We start from the raw sequence: 16,885 nt of genomic DNA, 5'->3' as shown, positions 1-16,885 counted from the left end.
ATTACATAAAAGTTCCTTATGAAGATTATTTTTGTAATAGAAAATCAGAATAAATGATTTTATTGTGTTGAACACTCGTAAATCGTAATTTTAATATTGGAATTTTGTATAATCAACATCTTAGAGCAGATATTCGTATTGTAAACCTACGATTATTATGTATAAAAATGAATTAGAAATAATGAAAATTCGATAGAAGAAGTACATATTATATATATATATATATATAATGTTTTTTTATTTTGTAAATTAAAATGAAATTACTTGTTGCTTTTAAAACGTAGCGCTAATAGTGCAGCTTTTTACGTTTCTTTTATTATTTTATTGGGAGAACAACTACACAAATCAGCTTCCTTATTAGTTATATTTCACTTTCTCTTCTTAATGAATATATGAATAAAAAATGTTTATTTCCAGAAAATTGTCAGTATTTGCTTTCATGAGTTACTTAAACTCGAATTTGGGGTAGTTAAAAATTTACAGTGAGCACTTTATATTATATCTACTTATTTATAAATGTTACAGTATGTAAATCTATAAAAGTAGTAAAGCTATTAGAAAAGCCTCTTATGCGTATTAAACTGACGAAATCTAATATTGTAAGATCAAAGGTGGATTCTGAGGGAAGAATGCATTGAAGTTTTTGAAACATTTTTGAAATGAAGAATCGTTAGATTTTCACTTCATGAAACTTTTTAAGACAATATTTATTACCAATAAATTTTACGGCTAAACAACGATGTAGCAATAAGTGGAGTATGTTTTATGAATCGGAAAATATTCATGACTTTTTAATAAATTGAAATTTTAAATAATAGTACAATTATTTATTACGCTTCTATTAGCACGTTATCTGAGTTTTCAGACTGACAAGTGGCGGCTGCACAATAGAATGAGATATTTGTACTCTACGAACTCCATGTATGTTCTCTGCACTTTGCATACATACACACACACACACAGAGAGAGAGAGAGAGAGAGAGAGAGGAGTTGAATTGAGTTGATTTTAAGTTTAACGTCCCTTTCAGCAGCGAGACTATATAAGACGGGACCAACTGATTAACGTGGAATCCGAACTACATGAGCTCCCGCTGAGAATCGAAGCCAGATTTTCCATGCCAAAGACGCGTATGCTAATCGCTTAGCAACGAAGGAGCTCGCAGAAGAAGAAAGAGAGAAAAACACTGTGTAAAATTTTACTTCCCAACTTGAAGTATTAGAAAAATTTTCGAAAGTTAATTGGAGAACTATAATTTGTTGCTGACTAACTTTTCTCTACAGAAATTCAATTTTGTAGCTTTATGTGCAGTTAAATATAGTGGAAAATTTCCCATCAAACATCATTATACATAATATCCAAAATTGTCCGGATTATGAAATGTTTTTTCCATTTGTTTCTACATCGTGATGAAAATTTTCCGATCTATGAAAATTCCTTTCACTTGTTTCTACAGGGCAATAAAACTTTCCGATTCACAAAAAGTTGTTTTATTTTTTGCTTTAAAATGATGAAAATTTTCTGACTCATAAAAAGTTCTTCAATTTTTACATACAAGACAGAAAATATTTCGATTCATGAAAAATTGTTTAACTTGTTCCTACATAGTACTGAAAATTGCCATGAAAATTTTCAGATTTTTTAAACGATCTTTCTCTTTTTAATATTTCTGTACGTGGTCAACCAATTTTATGATTGCTGAGGAATTGTTACTTGATCACTGATATTTTTTTAGAACGGAAAATTTTCCGGAAAAATATAGCGGAAAATTTTCCACCTCACATCACTATCCCCGCGTTCCCCCGCACTTTTACCCCTGCTTACCACAGTATGTAGTAGCAAAAGTAGCATTTTTAGAAAGAAAAGAAGTCAATCATATCGGGCTTCGTAGTTGCGTAATCTATTATTGGGACATTGCAATCCTTTATGACTCCCTCAGAGTCCATCTGTTGATTGCGATTTTCTACGTTGAGTGTTTTTGCTCCAAGTTAAAATCAGATATGTGAAGTACTTTAATGTAAGTGGGTTATCAACCAAGATACGGATAGCACAGAAAAATTCTAGAGAAGACAGTTTCTTCTCTCGTCCTCTCCTACTATTTACTTACAATTTGTACACTTCTACGTACCTTTGATACTGTTTCTTCTGTAATACGTAGAATGCACTATTTGAGATACAATATCATAAAATACAAAACTTTGTTCGCCAAAGTTGAGGGAGGGGAAAACTACTGATAAATTAAAATTCGTTTTCCCAACATCTCTCGTACAAATATTTCTTAGCTATATGATTAGTATAAGCATAATTGGCATAAGAGACTCGTGTTTGTTTCCTTGTAGGAGCTTATGTGCAGGGACGTACGCAGGGGATGGGTCCTGGGGGTCCGGACCACCCCCCGAAATTCGGACTTTTAAATAAATTTAGTCTACTTTTAGAGGCAATTTTATAATTTTTAATATAATTTAGCCTGAAATTGTGTTCGGACCCCCCCCCCCCGAAAAGCTTTGGACCCCTCTCGAAATAAATTCCTGCGTACGTCCCTGCTTATGTGGTAGAGATTCTACGTTAAACTGTAAGTTAATCTATCATATAGCCTCGGTCCTGCAAAGAGACGTTAAACAGCCAATAGAAATCCCTCTTAACTAGGTTTCTATAAAGACAAAACCTTAAATAAATAATTTTCTTTTAGTCCAAAATGCTAGATTCGCCACATTTGACAAAAGTTGTAAGTACATTTTTTAACCAACAATTTACGACCAAGTATATCTCTATTCAAACATTTAGCCAAGAAATCTTCGCTCTAAACTATCAGATACATTGAATTGATTGTATAATAAACGGCAAGATAACTAATTGATTACTTTGTGTCAGTTAGAATTATATACAAAATATACAATTAATTCTGATCTATAACACATACCTCCAGGATGTGCACCAACTATAGCAGCAAAAGCAAGAAAGAATACACAATAATAAATGTATTTGGTAGGTGTTGTCGCCATTATTTGTCTACTGTGTAGCTAGTCACGAACGTTTCCCATATCATCGACGTGTGTTTGAACAAATCATCTTATCAATACTTAAGGCTCAACGTGGCAGTAAAGAGAGAAGTCTGATAACACAACTCCGAAACAAAACAAAACTAAAGAAAGTAAATATTCAATATAGTGCATTAAAATCAACTACAGCTTCACAAAATTCTAAATGAAAACTAATTTAGTGCACCGTTTTTGCTTCCTTTATATTAGGCTAAAAGGAGATAGATGATTAATGAAAGTGAATAATTATGAGATAATTGGTGGAATGAGTATGTGGAAGAATCATGAAGAACCCCCCTTCAAAAAAACACGTACACAATGTCGTTTCTTCGAAACTCACATGATCTGGGATCGAATCAGGGACTCCTAGTAAAAAATGTACGCTCTCTACCACGTAAAAAAATACTTTCAAAAACGCCCGTGTTTTTCAATGTAACTGAAAGCAACAGTTCCGAAGCTATGCGCGAGACTACTCGGTTTTGTAACTGAGCCACCACATCAAGGGTTTTTCAGAAACTTAATACTATAAAACCAAATATTTATAAAATAAAAATTCTTAATATCTGACAAAACCAAACAGTTCTTGTTATTAACCTGTATTGATTAGTAATAATAATAATAATAGTATCCTTTGGTCTGATTTATTTTTAAAGTTATGCGTAATTCTAAAGTTAGAATGAGAAGCATTCAGAAAGTGCAAATCTACGAGGTCTACGGGAACAAAGTTTTCGAAGAGTAGGAGCATAGGCGTAACTAGAAGGGGGCAGAACCCCCAGGAACTTCGTTAACTTCCTATAATACCGTTGGAGCACAGGCAGAAACTCAGAAGAAATAAGCCATGAACACCTAGCAAAATACTCCAGTTACGCAAATGGCCTAGGAAAGAGAAGAAAAGTCAGCTAACTCATCCTGTCTTAACAAATAAATACGTCTGTTCGTAAATAGCTGATTTTATATATTACATTTATTGTGCCTTTCAGGCAAGAAAATGAAAAATCATTGAACGCAATTCCAGAAAATAAGAAATTTTCCACCCTACCTCCTGACTTCAACTCAACTGGAAATGTAATTCAATATTATTTTTGCACTATAGATGAGACCATCTTTTCCTAAACGGAAAATGAAGTTCCAGCAACAGACCTTCAATAAGTTCAAGGTTAAAAGTTTATATTAGTGAAAGAATCAGAGTGGAATTACGGTGTATGAATAAGATTCTTAAAAGTTGAAAAAGTCTTATATGCCTAATATACTTTTCCTAAGACTTCATAAATTCAAGAGCTTAAATGCTATTTAGTGCACGAGAAGTATGCATTCTGTTGGCGGTAGAATGTGGTAACTAATAGTATTTCTTTAACAAGCTGAAAGTTTTTCTCCGGGGAAACAAAGTTTCTCCTTTGGATTCTATCCTGTGCTCAAGTCAATTCACTCTAGATTATTACCCACCCCACTAGAACTCACTAAAATTCGTCATATCATTTTCCATTATTCTTCTTGGTATACTCAAAGGTCTCTTCCTACTAAGCTTGCGGAGTACAGTTAGACACAACCTTCGGTAGTTTCCCTTTAAACGATTTGTCTCACTCATCTTACAGATTTTCGTATTTATTATCAATATAATTTTAGGCGATCTGTAGTAACTTCGAAGTTCAGCTTTCACTCATTTGATAATTCATCTATTTGTGAATCAAAAAGTGCAATATATTTCCTTGTCCTATGTTTTATGGAGATATTTTAGAACCCAAAGAATAATGATATAGTATGATAGATGCAAAACTCAAAGAATAATTATACTTTGAATGATAGATGCAATACTTTCTAGAAAACATAAAATGGTATTATGTTTACAAAAAACTGCATCCTTAATCTTATAGAAATGGATGCATATATGTATCCAACAATAAGTCACAAATTTGTTTCCAGGGGAATATTGTACACCATAATTCCTCATGCAGTGTGACAATCAGTTCGGACAGCAAGAATGGAGAAGGATATCTGGTCCCAAGACTGATATCCAGAATTGACCACATATACTTAACGATGTTGAGGTTAGAGATTTCAGAAGGCAGGCGACATGCTATAGCGCCCAATATTTATGAAATTATTCTTCAACAGCTTCAGTAGTGTTAGTTTTCTTATTGTCATCTTGGAAAATTGTGACAACTGCTGGAGCATAAGATGTCAATGTCATTTATTCCAGAGTCCGTTTCATATTTCAAGATGGGAAGAGACAATTCGAAGCATACGTTTCTTTTTGGGTCCGCCGTACATAAACACAGCCAATTTCAGAACTAAGGTGAATACGAACTCACTGTGCTGTATTGCTGTGTTGCGCGATTCCAATCATAGGTGATTTATTTTACATGTTTTTGACAGGCCCCTAAGGCAGGAGGCTCAAGATTTTTTTTTTCGGGAGGGGCTGCTATCTTGAATAGTTCACCTTGCACTCAAGTTCCTTATTTCAAATGTACTTTTATTATGAAATAATTTCCTTAATGAGCTACATAGCATAAAAACTTTTGAAATGCATTGAACAATTAACACTATTTATCGTGTTTCTAAGAGCTTCAGAAAGTTGCAAATTTATTTTCAGGAATAGAATCCCTGCTACACCGGCCACGAATTTACCTATTGATTGAAATTTACTCCATGTTTTAAATCAATTGATGGAAAACTTTCTTAGCAACGACATCAGTATAACAAACACAGCGCTTCTACTTTTCGCAGGTTATTGTTATATACTTAAATTCCGCAATTATTTTGTATAGTCTATATTCATGTTTATTATAGGTCTATATTTAATGTTAGTGTTGTGTCTAAAATATGTAACATGTACTATATAATACAACTTCATTTTTCAAAGGTAGGAATGCTGCGAAAAGTGTCCACCAAGACATTTATCAAGATCTCTTCACTTACTCTTAAATACAACATTTTTCGATGTACATTAGTATATACCGTACTTGAAATAGAGACTTAAAAGATAAAAGAAGTTAATGTTTTCGTAAAATTAAATTTTTCAGAGATTGCTGAATGGGCAGTTCTTCTCTAAACAGTGTCCAAAGTAGGCACGTCTTGAACATTATCATAAAGTTGCTCTTCAACTCATTCCGCATAAAGTTCATGCGTGAGGTTGAAAAATGAAATGAAATCTTTAAGTTTTACGTTCCATGGTTATGCCGGTCAGGCTAAAGGAGACGATGATGATGAGAAATGAATGAAATGGTGGAATGACGAAAGTGGGAGGAAACGAGAGAACCCCGAGAAAACGCACGCACACGGTGTTTGTCCCCACAAAGCTGGGATCTGGGTTCGAACCAAGGACCCCATACACCAAAGGTGATCGCTCTATCACTGAGCCACTGCGGCCGCTTCACGTGAGATTGAGTATGGGGAAATAGTATGAACTAGAGCAGCGTTTCCCAACCGGTGTGCCGCGGCACACTGGTGTGCCGCGAGAAAATCGAAACAAATTATTAATTCTATACGAACCAAATTGCAAGACAGGGGAAAATGTATATTTATATTTCACATTACTATGAACCTCTACTATAAATCTACAATTTTAAATTTCATACTGTGTTACTTTTCTGTACATTTTTAATGTTGAAAAACGTATTTATCATTGTCATGTCCATTATTACTTCTTTATTGTTGCAGACTATTTCGTAACTTGAAATTTTAACATATCATTCAATAAATTCAACAAAGCAAGCATGCTTACAAATCACCTACATTTGTGTTTTAAAAGTATAGGAGGTTTGTTTATTTGTTCGTTATTTAGTGATCTTCCCTTTTAGTTAGAGGTTAGATACAGTTTTCGAAAGAGAAAGTGGATTTTTAAAAACCCGAATCCTATATTTCATTGCTATTGTTTTCTATTTTAAAATTAGAATGAAAAATAAGTATAATGATTTAGCACGGGGGAAAATCAGTGATCGAGCTTTCTTCTCTGTAAGAAGGAAATTAGTAATCACATTAAAATACCACGGTAATTATATATATATATATATATATATATATATATATATATATATATATATATATATATATATATGGGTGTGCCGCGAGAATTCAAGTTACACCTGTAGTGTGCCGCAAGTTGAAAAAGGTTGGGAAACGCTGAACTAGAGGGTAGTGAGAAGAAACAGTGAATTTAAGAGATCCTGAGATACGTGAAGTCGAAGATGAAATTGAATGGTATTGCAAAAAGTACAGTACAAAACAATATCAGCGATAAATAGAAGCCAAAGAAAATGTGTATCTGCCCTTAGTCTACTTAAATTATTTTCAGAAACACCGGAAAATGAAGATAAGTACTTAATTGACTCCATACTTCTAAGTTTTGAGGAAGAAATTGAATGGGGGAATAAGCGTTTCGCTAACAACTGTAACTAATACAGTTTAGTTATTCTTGTTATTTAAGAATACGTTAGTATTTTTCTTAAATTGTTGTCAATTATAAATTATTTTTTATTTTGCTTTCGTTGATAAATGAGCTAACACATTTCTTCTTTTTCGGAAGTTCTTTTTAAATACATGTATATCCTGTACATGCCTTTCCGACTTGTAGTTTCCTCCTTTCTGAACCTTCCCACTACTGATAGAAAGGAAACCAGGAAATCCTCTAAACAAATTGCTTTTGCATAATTGAATTTCGTTTTACAGTTCAGCGTACTCATTTCCTCGAATATTGAGACACAAAGAAAGCTGAGTCTCAAACAATTTGAGTGTGGTTTATCAATAATGATGGTATTAAAGAAGGTGACTCAAACTACTACTGACATTAATATTACTGGTAGTGCTACTGTTGTGGCAGAAGTCTCTGTCTAACATACCCTATGTTATATATGTCTCAGATTAATATTTTGCACTTGTTCCCGTAATATTGTCCACAATCTACAACCCTAAAAGGGAAAAAAATAAATTAAGAATTAGGAGCTATTATGCAATCTTAAATATTCCCTATATTAAAACACAAGGACAAATATCTAATACAGTTTAAAAGCTTTGCTTTGTAAATGGGAAAAGAATCAGAAAATCCTACTTTGGAAATATAGTTCACAAAAAATACATGTAATTTCCCATTTCCATTACAAATAAAAACATGTGAAAATCCCACAAAATAAAACAAGGTCACAACATACTTAGGAGTGTAAGATAAGTACCACTTGAGTAGGCTATCATCTGAGAATTATCAAACATGAGGATTTTCATGTAGATTATTATCTATCACACATATTTACACTCAACGTAAATTCCATGCTGTGTCATTATTATTATTATTATTATTATTATTATTATTATTATTATTAGTAGTAGTAGTAGTAGTAGTAGTAGTAGTAGTAGTAGTAGTAGTAGTAGTTTTGTTGTTATTATTGTGAAAGAAGAAAAATAGCAGCACTACCAGTAATAATAGTATCAGTAGTAGTATGGGTAACTTTGTTTAATATCATCATGACTGACAGACCACACTTTGAAATCGTTTGTAATTATCTTGATGGTTATCTTTTTCCGTCCACTTCGTCACCAAGAAAATATGTCATATTGTCTCATCATCATTCAGCTTTCAATATCCCTTCTCAGTGATTAGCTATTAAAAGTCTAACGTCTATTTCCATCATTGAGGCTATATAAGATGGTGCGAGGACCGCTAAGGCGCTCAGATATGAGACATTCCACCGGGGATCGAATCTGGGACTACACGTAAAGAAAGCTCGATCTTTACACCGTTTATTTACAAGCAGTGGCTTATTGTCAAGCTTGGAATATTCTTTCATCATCTGTCATTATTGTTTTCATAATATATCCTCTAGATTCTACTTTCGTTTTTAAAATTTGATCCTACATTTAAATTTTTGAAAAAAAAGTCAAAGAGACTACAGTATATATTTGAGGAACTTAAAATCCGAGGATACACTTCATTTGGTTAACTTAAGGAATTCACGAGATCGTATTGTTTGAAACTAGTGGCTTATCTTATAAAATAACTAGATATTGCGAGATTCATCAAATTATGTATTTAGAAAATTAAGCAACGATTCCAGCAACTTACTAAGCTTGAAAGATACTTTTTCTTTCAGGCATTACTGTATATGAAAGGTTGTTTCAGTTTTAATTTCGTATACTTCATGGAAACTTTGTTTCTATACATGCATGTCTTAGGTTTGGGAAGTGCAAGAAGTAGTTTCTCGTTGTGTAAGATAAGAGCTGAGTTATGCTTGCTACTGCACATTATGAACGTTTCCACATACTTAGGCATTACGGTTACAGATAGTAATAATGGTTATGGAGAGATTATTAGGATAAAATATCCAGAGACTCAACATTGTCACTTATCTAATGATGAATACTTTGGTAGGTGTACACTCCACTATTTTCAAGAATACAACGTATACCCAATCTTTATACGCTTCCTCTTTCGTAAATTTAAGGTAAATGTGCGTTACATCATGAAAGTATTAGGTGGATATATGTTGTATACTCTCATGTACACTCACATCCAAAATTATTGTCGCATGTCTATAAATATGTTGTTGTAGGAATATAATTTGATAACGAATTCGCCCGGTATTTCTTATAATGTTAGTATGTATATAGTCGGCAAAGACATGTATGTGGCAAATTTCATGTAAAAAGAGGAATAAATAAGAGCAGTAAAACGAAAATAAAACTTTCTTGTCCATTTAGCAACAATTTGTTTTACTCACTCTAATTTTCGTATTTATAATCATTTTCCGATGAAATTTACTACTAATATACATTTCCCGATTATACACATAGTATCAGTATTAACAAAATCATTATCAAATTACATTCTTACAAAAAGACAGTTATAGATATGCGACAATCATTTTGGACATGATTGTACATCCTATTATATTCCTGAAATTTGTCCATCAGAAGCTGAAATTGAAATATGAGCCCTTCTCACCACACCTCGGATACCACATTATTGTGATATAGTCGGTTTAATACTACAAGATCAGAATAATTGAGAAATATGAACTAGGTTTTCGTGACTTATCTGACCATTTAAAAGTAGATTAAGTACGAAAATAAAAGAAAAAATATAATTTCTGTTGTCTTAATCTTGAACTGCACCTACTCCCTTATTACGGAAATTATCTCAAAATTCAAGTACTTTAAGAAATCAGAATTAGTAGTATATTTGTGTAACCTTAATTTTTCATTTGCACTTCTAGTGAAGATAAGCATCCATGCTCACAACGCCCTCTATTTGTATTTACTTTCAAATAAATGATATTATAAATGAAAAAGTCTTGCAGTTGTGAAAGAGAAACTATTATTTCGGCCTGTCATGATTAGGTCATATCTAAAAAGTTTCTTTCTTTTTTCTTTCTCTCTCTTTTTTTTTCATATCCCTCCGTCCCTTTGTAGATCCATCCGAAAGCCTAAAAGTTACAGAGTTTAACGTATTGACGGTAATTTTAAATTCAAAGTTATATGGTGTTTTCATGTTATTATGCAATAGGCTTTAAACATATATTCCTCCTCAAGAATACAAATAAAGTTAGGTTTCTGGATAATATACATGGATAATAGCGATTTTCTGATAAGCTGATCTAATGATAATGTCCATAGTACATTTATTCTAATAATAAGTTACTATTCTCTTTTGCGGAAAACCCTAAGAGACAGATTAATAGTGGGAGTGAATTTTTGTTGTATAATTTTTGTGAGTTTAGATCCAACGATTTAGTCTTGATACAATCTTAATTTGTAAATCTATCCTATGACATAATATATTTCTCACAATATAATTCCCGGATAATTTAGGGTGAGGGTGAGTTTTCTCCGAAAAGTTTCGGAAAATCTATTGTTAATTCTTATTCTCGTGGGACGCTAAACTAAAATGTTTCATTTATCTTATTCTTATTTGATAAAGAAACGTATTTAATTAACAACTTCCCCTATAAGACATAATTTATTTTGTTCGGAAGATTCAGAAAGAGCAGTTTAGTGGAGAGATTGTGATTCTGTAAGACAACTTCATCAAAATAAGAGTAACGATTTTATTAATATTTCATAAATACTTAATAACAGTTAATATGAGATAGTCCATTTCTTTAGGAAAACCAATGAAGAGTTATTTTTAGTAGGACAATTTTATCAAATATTTTCCAGAAAATGATTCTATCTTATTGTAATAATTACATTAATATTTCATAGTGCATCCTACAGCATATCACACTTCCTTTTTCTTTGGAGATCCACAAAGGGAGCATCCTTAGTGAAGTCGATAACCCTATAGAAACACAAAGTATTTAGCAACTCTTTAATCCATATTTTAGAAAAGTACATAAAGGTAATTTATTTGTTACGATATTATTTTCTCAAGGGATTTCCCATATCGCTTAAGTTTTCCCACTCAGTTGTTCTTAAGGTTTTGTTGATATTTCACATTAATAAATATTTCATTAACGACTTCTATTATTTATGTTTCAATTAATTAATAAGAAAAGTGAATGTTCTAAAGTAATTATGGTAAAGTGTATTTTATTTTCTTATTTTGTATTCATTTTATTTTATTGTACAAATCGTAGTAACACTAAATAATTACGAAAATTTGTCATTCGAATTTGTCACAATTTTCGAAAGTGATTAGTCAGTTATGAACCAATAGTATATTCAAGTTACTTCATACAGTAGGGAAATGTAAATACTCTACAATTGTAACTCATAGAGTGTGCCCTCAGATTTTTCGCCTATAACAAAAGATCCGGAAGCAATTCTTAATTCAGTTAATAAAATTTTATGTTATATATCTGGCTTACAATCTAATATTCTTTATTAGTTTCAAGTTACTCACTAAAATCCAAAACTTAAAGTTGTAAGAAGGGTAGTGAAGACACTTAGGTATGGAAATTGTATATTGTATTAATACACGTTACTACATGTTACATTTTAATAGATATCAAAATGCTATCTATTAAAGTCTCCTTTGTTCTAGAGAGTAGGAAGTAGTAGGAAAAAAATTCGGAAGTGCAAACGTGTTCTATCGTCTAACAAACAAGTTTATCCTCATAAGATACAACGTTTTAAAAAATAGAAATACCTTGTTCCTTTTATCTTGACACTTTCCCCATATATAATTTCTAATCAGTGTTCATTATGATATGTTATCTTGATTTTAAAGTATCATGTTATTAATAATCCTTCTTTTCTTTCTTCTTCCGATAATAATAATTCAAAGGAAATAGATAATACTCCTTTGCAAAGTGAGGGAAATCCTCACTTTTTACTGAAAGAATTTGGTTCCAATGGAAAATCCAAAAATATACTAGTAAACTTCTGTGTGTGAATATATATATAAAGACCACACAATGGCTGTTTTACTTGTGCTTCGTACTTTCAATTATCCGTAACAATGTTCAAGTATTTACTAGCAGCTAGTCTAATTTCTTTTGTGTTTGGTAAGTATATATTTTATTCATATATTTAGTTTAATTGCAGACTTTTAGTATTTTTCCAAATGTTCTTTCAAAAGACATACAGTTGTGTTTTAGCTAGACCAGAGCGCAAAATTTCACAGTCAGACGCACTCGTCAATCCAAAAATGATGGTCACCAGTATCTCTCACATACAAATTATGAGAACGCCCCACTCCCATGGCCTTTGGTTTGGCAAAAAAGGAGATTACATCAGGGCATAAAATTTCGAAACCAGACAATTAGATTCAGGAAAATCAAATTTTGAATTGGATAATTCATATACTTGTTTTAAAAAAAAATCTTACCTCAAGACTTCACGTTTGTATAATGGTCTCCGTGTCCGTTGTGCAGACATCATATTCCGTATTTTATTTCACTCAGTGACATTTATTTTCGTGCGAAACAAGAACTGCGCAGGCCTCTGAGTTTATGCAGAAACCATTCCTACTTAACACTGGTCGACACCTCTAAATTTCTAGCCGCCAATGGCGACCTGGCGACCGGAATTTTTTTGCTCTGAGTTAGACCAATGTAATTTATCTATGAATAGTATATATTTTCGGGCTAGCAGAGGCTCTCCACTTAGACCAACTCGATTACTTCCTATCCCCTTCAAAACACTATAGATTTAATTAGTGCTAAGAAGGTGGACAGGAATGGCTGATTAAAAACATGCCTCGCCAGCATGGTAATCTTTCTTTTTAGCCAGCACGACTATAAAAAATAATAAAAATTATCACGAAACCAAAAAGAAAATATATTCAATGTACTCCTCTGTGGTAAAATATCCTGAAATGAAAGAGTCTATAATTGTATACCTGAGATGGACTATTAGAGATCTAAAGAGCAAAATGAAGAATGAAATTAGGTGTGGAGTGTGAAATATGGACATGAAAATTCAGCAGTTGGCAGGAGAGTTTCAGATAACACGTAAAACTGCGAACATTTAATAGATATAGATTGATATGGGAAGTCGAGTTTACCTGATGAATTGACAGTTTCGTAATGAGACGTTTTATGACTTACTACGGGAGAACGCCACTATATATGCCGTATAGCTACGGTAAATTAAACGCTTCGTTTGATGCACCTTCTGGCATGTAGCTTTTAGTTTCATAGAACCTTTTATCTGACCGTGCAAGAACTCTCAATTAAATGGCGATCATTCCATTAAACATACTCCACATGAAAAACTTTTCAATGCAAGTTCTTATTTTTATTGGTTTTCCAGTGGAATAAAAAATACATACCTTGCTATTTATAATTTTCGAGTGACTCCCAGTCCCCTATCATAAGGGGTTTAATGAGGCAAACAGTAGGCTCCATTCTATATACTATCTGACATTTACCTACCTACCTTTTGTTCCATCCTTCTACCTTCAACTGTTTGTGATTTATAAGAACTAGACGCTTCATCTCAAACACCTGATATGTTTATATTTTTCTCACCGTATTTCCATTCCTTGAAATAATAATCTTTTTATGTTCTCCATTCAGATTCACATATCCACTATCATGTACAGTAGTCTCCTTAGGCAGAAAAATAGTTTAGTCCACGTTTAGTGTTGTCTGTAATAGTTTTCATGAACTAGGTATATTAATGTTTTCACTGAAATATCAAATTAGTAACAACTTTTCGTATTTGCTGCAAAAGACTATATTGTAGACGCATAACAATTTACTTCTTTTAGGTAAACCTTACAATTGGTTTCCAGCTCTGCTTCCAGATGGCAGAATAGTCGGTGGACAAGATGCCTTCGAGGGAGAATTTCCGTTTCAGGTAATTTAATACTTTGATTTCAATTCGAAAACAATTTACTACCGAAAATTATTCATTTCAGTTGTGGATATGTTAGTATGGTCTAATCTAAACCAAATACATATTCTGTGTATATTGATACACAAATAGCATTTACAGTTATATATAATAATCCGAAAAGTGACGACACATGTTTGCATTGTTAAGTTTCTTTTGGATTTGGTTGGTTGGTTGTATTAGAGTTTAGTATTCCTTTCAGCACCGAGGATATATGAGACATGGATTTACAGCTTAGAGTGGGATCCGAAGTAGATGAGCTCCAACCACAAGTTTAACTCATATTTCCCACACCAAAGACGCATACGTTAACTATATAGTCACATTGGCATTGGTAGATAACAAGGACTGCATAATCGTCACCTCAATTGATGATTCCTTGCCATATTGCTTGGAGATCAATTCCACGGCAATAAAACCTTAGGTTTTGGAGTCAAAAAACTGTTTTAAGATAGTTTTCACAGCTTCCACATATTTTCTGAGCAACATGAAAAACAGGTGATAGTCTGTAGGGTTCAACTCAGGAAAGTGAACTAATAGGGTAAGACTTTCTAACTTAAGACCATAATTCTTTTTCCTGTGATGAGGGCAGTATGTTGCCTATCGTTATCATGGTAGATAATGACTCCTTGCTGATTAATGATGCCATTCGATCTCAATACTGCTCGGAGTGTGTCCAACTGTTCAAAGTAGAAAGTAGCATTAATGGTTTGATCAGAATGCAGGATCCTTAGATTAATTGTTCCTTTGATATCACGCCATACACTTGATATCTTCTTGGAATGAAGTTCAAGTTTGGATGTCGATTTAGGAGTTTCTGAAACATGATGCACAAACTTGTGATGGTTTGCGTTCCAGTATATAGACCATTTCTCACGGACTGTAAAATAGCGTGGCAAAAATTGATCATTCTTTACAGGAAATACAAAGAGAAAAAACAGGTCACGACTTGCCCTTCTCTTTGATTTGCACTTAGGTAATATGGAAACCAACGATTGTACTTTTTGGTGAGATTTCAGACCGTGTTTCGACGATTGATCTGTATATATGGAGGATGTCGCTGTAATAGGCTTTGAACTGCTCTTAATGACTTGGTTAGGAACCTCTTCCTGAAATGCAGCTGGGTGTCCAGACTTTGGTTGATCTTGATAGGTTTTGTCTCGGTCTCTGAAGTTTCGTAACGTACAACAACATAAGGTATCGTCAACTGCATTGCCCCATCTGTAAGCAACATTGTTTGTAATAAGATGAAACTGGATGATTGACTTGGAAATTAATACCTCTTTCAGAATCAAAACTATATGAGACACGAACTACACGAGCTCCCACCGGGAACCCAACGAGCCGAATGAGCTGAAACTTTAATCCAGATAAAAGTGCATCAATAAATCAAATCAAACATAAATATGCTGTATAATAATTAATTAAATTTTCTGTTATTAATTATTTCAGTTATCAATGAGAAAGAACGGACGTCACATGTGTGGAGCTGTCATTCTTAACGAAGAATGGGTATTAACTGCAGCTCATTGTGCAACTGCGTAAGTTGTTGAACTCTCTTTTATCACCATTTGATTAATGCAAATTACTAATCTCATATACATTATTTGCTACTAAGATTACTATCACTATGTCTATTATTATTATTATTATTATTATTATTATTATTATTATTATTATTATTATTATTATTATTATAACTTCTACTAGTTTTAGTAGTATTAATGTTTCTATTCATTTAGTTAGTGTATGGTTTTCAACTTGTCTATAGAAACACCATAACTCTCTTTATAATTTTGTATACAAACAATAATACTACTGAATTCACTTGATCACAAAAATAACTAAATCAAGGAGATTTATTTATTTAAGAAGGCAGACAGTTTGAGAAATTTTAGAGTTGCAATTGTTACTTTATTTTTCTTTCATGACGTGTTACTTTTAGGAAGAATAATAACATTACAGATCAGAAAAATGGAACTCCATAGTTATTCTAAACAACTCCTTGAAATTCTCGATTAACATGTCAGCTCGATATGTATCAAGTTCGTCTAGACAATTCTTCTCGTTTCTTATGATCATATTTTGTAAAAACGATACTCCAAAATCGGTAAGTATAACCAGGATCTCATCGTTAAATACAATTTCTAGTTTACAGTTTAAACTTGTTGTAGGAAAGTTTATTATGTTTTAAAGTTTAACAGAAATTTAAAGTTCGCTGTAGTTATGCATTATTATAAGAAAGAAACAAATGTGAATCAATTTGAAGATATTAGTCAGGGGACTCTCGGGATAGCTTTTCTGCTCTCATTTTCCCCAGGATACTTTGCGGTCGGTGACGTCACGTGGAGGTATCGCGGTATTTTTCAAAATAAGTGAAATTCTGCATAAACAATAACACTACTGTTTCAAGATGGGGAAAAGTTATTTTACTTGTGTAGTAGCTCATTCTAATAACATAGGAAGCAATACAAATGAAATAATGTTCCATCGATTCCCTAAAAATGATGAACTTCGAAGAAGATTGATTTCCCGCTGTAAGCGAAAGAACACTTTTAATGTGGATAACGCACGAATATGT

The 16,885-nt window shown here is 32.7% G+C and overlaps 2 protein-coding genes across 3 annotated transcripts in view; one reads left to right on the top strand and one right to left on the bottom strand.

Moving 5' to 3' along the window:
• LOC145668416 (uncharacterized) overlaps positions 1–3,069 on the bottom strand; it is a 28,626-nt gene extending 25,557 nt beyond the window's left edge. Inside the window, exon 1 of the mRNA XM_081736229.1 lies at positions 2,919–3,069. Within this exon, the coding sequence (XP_081592355.1) occupies positions 2,919–3,000 (82 nt within the window). The 5' untranslated portion in view covers positions 3,001–3,069. The remainder of the gene's footprint in view (positions 1–2,918) is intronic.
• Positions 1–16,885, top strand: part of LOC145668415 (trypsin-1-like) — a 174,925-nt gene that overhangs the window by 142,653 nt on the left and 15,387 nt on the right. For both annotated transcript variants that reach the window (XM_081736227.1, XM_081736228.1), the window contains 2 exons: positions 14,180–14,268; positions 15,757–15,845. In XM_081736227.1, coding sequence (XP_081592353.1) covers positions 15,763–15,845 — 83 coding nt within the window. In that variant the 5' untranslated portion in view covers positions 14,180–14,268; positions 15,757–15,762. The remainder of the gene's footprint in view (positions 1–14,179; positions 14,269–15,756; positions 15,846–16,885) is intronic.

The sequence above is a fragment of the Thermobia domestica genome, chromosome 13 (assembly GCF_964235325.1).
Source record: "Thermobia domestica chromosome 13, izTheDome1.hap1.1, whole genome shotgun sequence".
In the NCBI taxonomy this organism is placed as follows: Eukaryota; Metazoa; Arthropoda; class Insecta; order Zygentoma; family Lepismatidae; genus Thermobia; species Thermobia domestica.
This window is presented reverse-complemented; position numbering and strand designations above follow the sequence as displayed.